The 8967-nt window shown below is 44.9% G+C and overlaps 1 protein-coding gene across 2 annotated transcripts; it reads right to left on the minus strand.

The window, feature by feature from the left end:
- Window positions 1-3141: 3141 nt before the first annotated feature.
- LOC109902122 (sialic acid-binding Ig-like lectin 14) lies at window positions 3142-8937 on the minus strand. 2 transcript variants are annotated; one of them, XM_020498219.2, is made up of 11 exons: window positions 8885-8937; window positions 7049-7144; window positions 6109-6468; window positions 5551-5844; window positions 5151-5414; window positions 4623-4910; window positions 4367-4457; window positions 4230-4274; window positions 4106-4150; window positions 3746-3929; window positions 3142-3464 (listed from the first exon to the last, which is right to left on the minus strand). In XM_020498219.2, exons 2-11 carry the CDS (start codon window positions 7071-7073, stop codon window positions 3423-3425), a joined length of 1638 nt encoding a protein of 545 aa, XP_020353808.1. In that variant the 5' UTR covers window positions 7074-7144; window positions 8885-8937; the 3' UTR covers window positions 3142-3422. The 2 variants fall into 2 exon arrangements, with proteins under 2 accessions (XP_020353808.1, XP_020353810.1); XM_020498221.2 differs by lacking the exon at window positions 4230-4274 and having other exon boundaries at window positions 8885-8932.
- Window positions 8938-8967: the final 30 nt, after the last annotated feature.

Consider the following 8967-nt stretch of genomic DNA (forward strand, 5'->3'; position numbering starts at 1 on the left):
CAAACACAGACACGGTGTCACGCCTTGGTCTTAGTATTTTGTGTTTTCTTTATTTATTTGGTCAGGCCAGGGTGTGACAGGGGTTATTTTGTGGTGTGTTTTTGTATTGGGGTTTTAGCAGGTACTGGGATTATGGTTGAGTAAGGTTGTCTAGCATAGTCTGTGTGTTTGTGGGTGATTGTTCCTGTCTCTGTGTTAGTTGTCACCAGACAGGCTGTATAGGTTTTCACATTTTCCGTTTGTTGTTTTTGTATTGTTCGTATTCGTTTTTTCATTAAACATGTATCGAACTAACCACGCTGCATTTTGGTCCGACTCTCCTTCGACGGAAGAAAGCCGTTACAGAATCACCCACCACACCAGGACCAAGCAGCGTGGCGACAGGCAGTGACAGCAGAAGCAGCGAAAGGAGGAATGGACATGGGAAGACGTTTTGGATGGCAAAGTTTGTTACACTTGGGAGGAGATACTGGCTGGAAGAGATCGCCTCCCATGGGAACAGGTGGAGGCACTTAGGAGAGCAGAGGCAGCCGGAGACGATACGAGGGAACACGGTTGGCAAGGAAGCCCCAAAAATGTATTGGGGGGGGGGCTCAGGGAGAGTGTGGCAGAGTCAGGGTTCAGACCTGAGCCAACTCCCCCTGTTTATCGTGAGGAGCAGCGATCAAAGGACTTCTGGACTTGGGAGGAAATATTGGACGGAAAAGGACCCTGGGCACAGCCTGGTGAATATCGACGCCCCAAAGAAGAACTGGAGGCGGAGAAAGCGGAGAGGCGCTGGTATGAAGAGGCAGCACGGCGACGCGGATGGAAGCCCGAGAGTCAGCCCCAAAAATGTATTGGGGGGGGGCTCACAGGGAGTATGGGCAGTGTCCTCTACCCAGTGCCAGCACCACGCACCAGGCCTTCAGTGCGCCTCGCCTGTTCAGCGCTGCCAGAGCCTTTCTCCTCTCCAGCGCTGTCGGATTCTCCCGCCTGTTTAGCACAGCCAGAGCCTTCCTCCTCTCCTGCGCTGCCGGAGTCTCCCGCCTGTTCAGCGCTGCCAGAGCCTTCCTCCTCTACAGCGCTGCTGGATTCTCCCGCCTGTTTAGTGCAGCCAGAGCCTTCCTCCTCTACAGCGCTGCTGGAGTCTCCTGCCTGTTCAGCGCAGCCAGAGCTGCCAGCCTGCATGGAGCAGCCTGAGATGTCAGTCTGCATGGAGCAGCCAGAGCTGTCAGTCTGCATGGAGCAGCCTGAGCTGTCAGCCTGCATGGAGCAGCCTGAGCTGTCAGCCTGCATGGAGCAGCCAGAGCTGTCAGTCTGCATGGAGCAGCCAGCGCTATCGGTCTGCATGGAGCAGCCAGAGCTGTCAGTCTGCATGGAGCAGCCAGAGCTGTCAGTCTGCATGGAGCAGCCAGAGATGTCAGTCTGCATGGAGCAGCCAGAGCTGTCAGTCTGCATGGAGCAGCCAGAGCTGTCAGTCTGCACGGAGCAGCCAGAGCTGTCAGTCTGCATGGAGCAGCCAGAGATGTCAGTCTGCATGGAGCAGCCAGAGATGTCAGTCTGCATGGAGCAGCCAGAGATGTCAGTCTGCAAGGAGCTGCCAGTCTGCAAGGAGCTGCCAGTCTGCAAAGAGCTGTCAGTCTGCAAGAAGCCGCCAGAGCTGTCAGTCTACATGGAGCAGCCAGAGCCGCCAGTCAGCCAGACTCTTCCAGATCCGCCAGGCAGCCAGGATCTGCCGGAGCCTACTACCTGCCTGAGCTTCCTCTCAGTACTGAGCTTCCTCTCAGTGCTGGGCTTCCTCTCAGTACTGGGCTTCCCCTCAGTGCTGGGCTTCCCCTCAGTGCTGAGCTTCCCCTCAGTGCTGAGCTTCCCCTCAGTGCTGAGCTTCCCCTCAGTGCTGGGCTTCCCCTCAGTGCTGGGCTTCCCCTCAATGCTGAGCTTCCCCTCAGTCCCGAGCTTCCCCTCAGTCCCGAGCTTCCCCTCAGTCCCGAGCTGCCCCTCAGTCCAGTGGGGTCCTTGGTGAGGGTTATTAGGCCAAGGTCGGCGGCGAGGGTCGCCAATCAAAGGACGCGTTACAGGGGGACTAAGACTTGGTTGGAGTGGGGTCCACGTCCCGAGCCGGAGCCGCCACCGTGGACAGACGCCCACCCGGACCCTCCCCTATGGGTTTAGGTGTGCGGCCAGGAGTCCGCACCTTGGGGGGGGGGGGGGGGGGGGGGGGGGGGTTCTGTCACGCCTTGGTCTTAGTATTTTGTGTTTTCTTTATTTATTTGGTCAGGCCAGGGTGTGACATGGGTTTATTTTGTGGTGTGTTTTTGTATTGGGGTTTTAGCAGGTACTGGGATTATGGTTGAGTAGGGTTGTCTAGCATAGTCTATGGCTGCCTGAGGTTCTCAATCAGAGTCAGGTGATTCTCGTTGTCTCTGATTGGGAACCATATTTAGGTAGCCTGGGTTTCACTGTGTGTTTGTGGGTGATTGTTCCTGTCTCTGTGTTAGTTGTCACCAGACAGGCTGTATAGGTTTTCACATTTTCCGTTTGTTGTTTTTGTATTGTTCGTATTCTTTTTTCATTAAACATGTATCGAACTAACCACGCTGCATTTTGGTCTGACTCTCCTTCGACGGAAGAAAGCCGTTACACACGGAAACAATCCCCCACAAAACAACAGTGAAACCCAGGCTACCTAAGTATGATTCTCAATCAGAGACAACTAACGTCACCTGCCTCTGATTGAGAATCATACTAGGCCGAACACAGAAAACCAACCTAGAAACACAAAACATAGAATGCCCACCCAACTCACGTCCTGACCAACTAAAACAAACAAATAACACAAGAACTAGGGTCAGAACGTGACAGGCCAACAGGTTTGTGTCAAGAACTGCAACACTGCTGGGTTTTTCATGCTCAACAGTTTAACATTTTCCTGTGCCTATCAAGAATGGTCCACCACCCAAAGGACATCCAACCAATTTGACACAACTGTGGGAAGCATTGGAGTCAACATGGGTCAGCATCACTGTGGAATTCTTTTTACAACTTATAGAGTCCATGTCCAGACGAATTGAGGCTGTTCTGAGAGCAAAGGGGTGCATCTCAATATTAGGAAAGTTTTCCTCATGTTTGCTATACTCAGTGTATAGACGGCTCTGTGAAAAAGTTGACATGTTTGTATTTTATTTCAGTTATAATTATGTTCACATAACACATTTTTACAAGCAATTTGACACACAAATACATTTGATACAAAAGTTATAATACAAAACATAGGTTACATTCATCACTTAAACGCACAGAAATCTCAATCCACACAGCCCAGACAGGTGCACAAACTTTAGACTTTCAACAGGAGGCTACATGACTCAATCGTCAACTTATAACAATTGGATAACATTATTATTATGTACTCTGAAGCAAATGTTGTGTTCACTGGTAGTTCAATAGTTTTGGTAGATATCATCCGTGTTTGAACACATAGCCTGTGGGGAGAAAATAAGAACGTGTTAACCGATCTTTTTACATGCTTGAGAAACCAACAGACGAGCACTACATTTAGGCCACCAAAACGGCTTCAAAAATACACTTGGTCTGAGGGCTTCAGGGGTGTGAAAGTACGTAATTGAGGTTTAGTGGTAATCACTCTCCTGTCATAACAGTGTCTGAAATATAAAAGTGTGGGTAAAAAGTATGTGGTATTTACATTTTTATCAAAAGCTGCACCAGACCAATTGTGCTTGCAGTGAGGTTACATAAAGGTTACCTTTGTGTTATCTTGTAACTTGATCTTTGGATAATTCTCGTAGTTCTTTATAGGGTTTTGACTAGGCTTATTTGGAACAAAGTCATTTTCGTAGACTGATGATTGGCCCTCGGTCCTTGCTTTCTCCTTGGGCATGGCCATGGGCATAGCCTTAGGCTTGGTCCTCTTAGTATTTTGCTGTGGCCTGAGGAGGAGAGGAGAATGTGGAACCTGATTATATTTCAGTACCATTTTTACTAACAAAAATAATCTCCAACCACCCTTCACAGAAGCGAATTAATTTCAATGCAATTTCCTATGGATGTGATGATTGGTCAAAAGGTAAGATAATTCAACTCTTTTATGATATTTTTTTCTTACTTTTGGGGATTGCTGTACCTTAGGGACTCTGACATGACAGGTTGCCTTAAAGACAAAAACATCTCAATGAGCTTGAACATTATTATTTGTTGTATGTAAAATACAGATGCAAAAATGAGAGCACCTTAGAGGGATATCCAAAGTGGAGAGATTAGAGCTGGCCTTTGGTCTACAGATAATGTAGAAGGGAGACATCATTCAAAATGACACACCTAATATGGTTTAATATGTGACATCATCATCATCAAGAACCATACAAACCTCTCTCTGCAACGTATTCTGCGTACAAACATTACAGCTCCCCACAGAAAGACACATACAACTGCCAGAGCAGTCAGCATCCATGGCAGAACTGTGTTCAAAGAAAGACAGACAGAGAGAGACAGTGAGAGCAAGAGAGAGAGAGAGAGTGGGGACACATGGGGGGGCAGAGGAGGAAGAATGACAGTCACTGTGTGCCGATTATAATGATATCAGAAGATAAACAACAGAAATTCTGTACTGAATGCTTACTTACACTGTCCAGCTGTGAATTTTGTGTCAAGGGGCAGCTGCTGGATGTCAGTGGCCAGTGAGTTACTGGCTACACAGGAGACATTCGGGCCTCTTTCCACAGGCCCAGTGAGTTCTGCTGACACCATATTTTCTCTGTATATGGTGATGGAAGTGAAGGAGGATGGGAGAGTGCTGCTTCCGTTGATCGTCCAGTGCAGAGTGGCATTAGGTCGGGCTTCTGCTCTACACACACAGTGCAGAATCCCACCCTTCAAGGAGCAAGTGGAGTCAGAGAGGATTGCTGGGGGGACTGGAGTGACAGAATGACACAAAGGTTTAAAAATGTTTTTTTGACACTACACATTTGCCTTCCTTCCTGTTGTGAGTGAGAAACAATGACAATAGAACTATGTTAGGGTGGAAAGGAGTCCTTTCTTCTATTCTACACACATAATGTGTTGCTAGAATTAGCATCTCATAGTACAAATATAATGTTAGTCCCATTGGAAACTGTGCAACCACACATAGACACATACAATGAGATACTTACAGTTGACATCCAGAAACAGCCAGGCTGACTGATTTGATCCAATATTATTTTGGACAATGCAGGAGAATGAGGTGTCTCTGCTAATGTTGGGATAGGACATTTTGCCCTGAGTTGAATTCATTTGGATGCTTTGGCCTCCCTGTCGTCTGATCCACACATACCTGCCTGGCTGGGGGTTGCTGTCAGCAACACACTCCAGGTTGACACTATGACCTTCACTGACTGGCAGTTCATCCACCATCACCTTCACACCTACAGGGGCATCTGTTAATAAAGTAGACAAACATGTTTTGTGACTTTGTAGTCGTTTGTTCTGTAAAATTGTAGATTTATTTAAGTGATGGCCTGTGAACGGAATAATTACACAACTGAGATCAAACAAGAAAGACCAAAAACGTACATGAGATGTTAAGAATGACTGGTTGACTCTCAGTTTGTACTCTAGCGAATTGAGCTGTGCATTTCATCTCTTTTTTGTGAAGTTGGCACGTTCCTCTTCCTTGTATTGTCTCAGTAGACACCCACAGCCCTCCCTTTTCCTCCGTGGAAGTCACTGCTGTAGAATTTACAGGCAAATGGCTCCATTGAAGGGATGGAGGAGAGGATGGGCAGGAATGCCAGACAGTACAGTTGGCCTGGAATAAGGCTCCATCCACCAATGCATTCTTCATGGATAAGGCAGGAGCTTTTCTATCTGCAAGTTCAAATAAAAATGATTATTAGCTGGAACCAAAGGCAAACAAGGCATTACCAGTTCCTGTGACTAATGGTTTAACGCCCTGTCTGCAATTCTCATTCAGTTTTAACATAGTGCTCCAGCTACTTATCACTATCACTCCTAAATACAGATGTCAAAGTAATGAAGTACTGTTCATCTGATCACAATCTGTTGTATTTTTTCAGTTGTTTAACGACAACAAATATTCAATCTAATACTCCTCTCCATGAGTGTGCTTACTTTCAATTGTAATCCTTGCGATCTGACGATGGAAATTTTGTGTAGCTGACTCATCAGGGTTGATCCACACGTAGAGCTGGAGGTTATTGTCTGTCCATGTCACACTCTCAACCCTCAGTGTACAGTCACCCTCTGATGCATTGCCTGGCACTGATGTACGCCCTCTAAAGCTGCTCTCCACACTGGTCGGTTCCTTACCATCATAAACCTTGGGATAGAGAATGCTATGATACCGGTACCAGATGACCCTGTGGTGGGGGGCGGTGTGACAGGACACTTCTACACAACTACCATCTACTGCCTTCACAGTATTGGGCACCTTCACTATCCAACAGTGACCAAGCGAGACAAGTGTGCACCCTGAGGAAGAAGACCTAACAAGTCAGTTTACATTGTATGAGTTCTCTTTCATTACTTTTCCAGCTGTATCAAGTGGAGTTTAAATAACCTTCCCCAATTTGAGGAACAGAAGAGTTGGTTGATCCACAGTAGTACAGTGCATTTGGAAAGAATTCTGAGCCCTTCACTTTTTCCACATTTTGTTACATTACAGCCTCATTCTAAATTGGATTCAATAGTTTTTCTCCTCATCAATCTAAGCACAATACCCCATAATGACAAAGCACATTTTCATTTTATTCATCTTTGCACATTTTGTCGTCGTTGTTGTCTTTCTTCATACATGTAGCACTTTCACAACAATCAGATTGACGGGATGCCAAATAATTGGGTTCCATTATAAAAGCTTCATCAGTTTCTGAAACACCAGCTGCTCCAAAGCAAAATAAGTAACATTTACTGTAAACATACAGTATTTAACATGTGGTGACATTTAATGGCTTAAAGCTAGAAAACTAAAGTCAGATAATGCACATGTTGATGCAGAAATAAAATGTTACCATGCAAACAAATGTAATTTAATAAGATGTGTATAATGTACCTGTGATGAAGCTGAGGATGTCCATTACAGTCGGTGGTGTCTATAGTCTATTAAGGTCCCGATGTCATGTGATGGATAGGATGCTGAAGTTTGTAGCTATTAAACAAACAATCAATCACCCAATCAATTAATAAAGGAAAACTATATTTTGGTTCAAGATATGTAACTTTCAAAATACAGAAATACAGATTGCTGACAAGTAAAATATTTGGGGTATTTTCCTTTACGTTGTCACGAGTCCGACCGAAGGTGGCTCCCCTTCCCGTTCGGGTGGCGCTCGGCGGTCGTCGTCACCGGCCTACTAGCTGCCACTGATTTCTTTCCTCCCCCTCCTTATGTGTTTATTGGTTACACCTGTTTTAGTTTGTTGTAATTAGTTGGGCTTTATTAGTCAGCCGGCCCGCCCGTTTCTTTGTGCGGGATTGATTATTGTAACCCTGGTGTTTGTTATTGTCGAACGTGTTGGTTTATGTTCGTGTATAGTGCGGGACTATTTCGTTCCCCGTGTCTGGGGCATTTTGTTTTGAGCACCCAGTGTTTAGTGGGGTGGCCGTGGTTCACCGTGTGTGCATTAAAAGAGCAATATATTTAACTCTCTTTTCCTGCGCCTGACTTCCCACTCACGACACCCAGTACCTTACATACGTCAATTATGTACTTTTATTTCATTTCTGTTTTAATATGGATTGAATCGCAACATAAATACATTCAGAATATTTAGTGTTTTTGTATATTTTCTAATGAAAACATCTCACTATACTGCAGCTCTAGCACTTGACTACATAGAACAGGGCTCTTCAACCTTTACTTGCCGAGGGACCCCCTCCCAGGCAAACCAGTGACTCATACATTAGGGGGGGGTCACGTTTTTCAAATCACCAGGCGAATGAAAATGGCAAGGAGAAGCCTTTTCAAATCCTATGTCAGATACTCCAGTAAGTGTAATTGACTCCAATTAGTGTAATTTGCTTAGTATTGGAGTTCATAAATAAAGTTGACATTATTAGAAACAAGATATTCTCCTCTTTTCTACTGTAGGTATGTCATTCAAATTGAGTTTATTCTGTTATTGCTTGCGATATTCATAAAAACATTGAAGTAAACAAAATAAAAATTCCACCCAAAAATATACAGTATATTCGTGGACCCCCTGCAGTACCGCCGCTGACCCCCGGTTGAATACCCCTGAGGTAGAGCATTTCACTGTTAGTCTACACCTGTAGTTTTACGAAGCGTATTTATTTTATTTGACACAAACACACACACACACACACACACACACACACACACACACACACACACACACACACACACACACACACACACACACACACACACACACACACTAACACAAACACACATTTTAATATTGTAATACTCCACATTTATATAGTATATTTGTAATAATAGAGTAATAATGTAATGTCTTGTATGATTTATTGTTTTACTTTTGATGTAGGCTGTTGTTTTGTTGAGATGTAATTATTTTGTTCCTGTTTGTACTACAGGAAGAGTAGCTGCTGCCTTATGGGGATCCTAATAAATACTTAATACTAGGTCCCATGTGGCTCATTTGGTAGAGTGTGACACTTACAAAATCAAGGTTGTGGGTTCGATTCCCACGGGGGACCAATATGAGAAAATAATAAAAATGTATTCATTCACTGCAGTGAATTGCCCCTGGTGAATAACAAATAGAAAACTATATATTATGTGAGAAGAGGTTACTGGAAATGCATCACAGTATACCTGCAGGCTACAAAACAACATTATAAACCTGTCATTGAAATGTTGTCACAAATCCCCATTAAACTAGAGATTAACATCATGTCTTACCTTCAGAGGTGGTGGTGAGCGTCTGTCTGTGTTGGCCCTCTGTTCCTCTCACAAAGCGAAACCCACTACATCATCCTCCCCTT

Source organism: Oncorhynchus kisutch, linkage group LG13 (genome assembly GCF_002021735.2).
Source record: "Oncorhynchus kisutch isolate 150728-3 linkage group LG13, Okis_V2, whole genome shotgun sequence".
Lineage (NCBI taxonomy): Eukaryota > Metazoa > Chordata > Actinopteri > Salmoniformes > Salmonidae > Oncorhynchus > Oncorhynchus kisutch.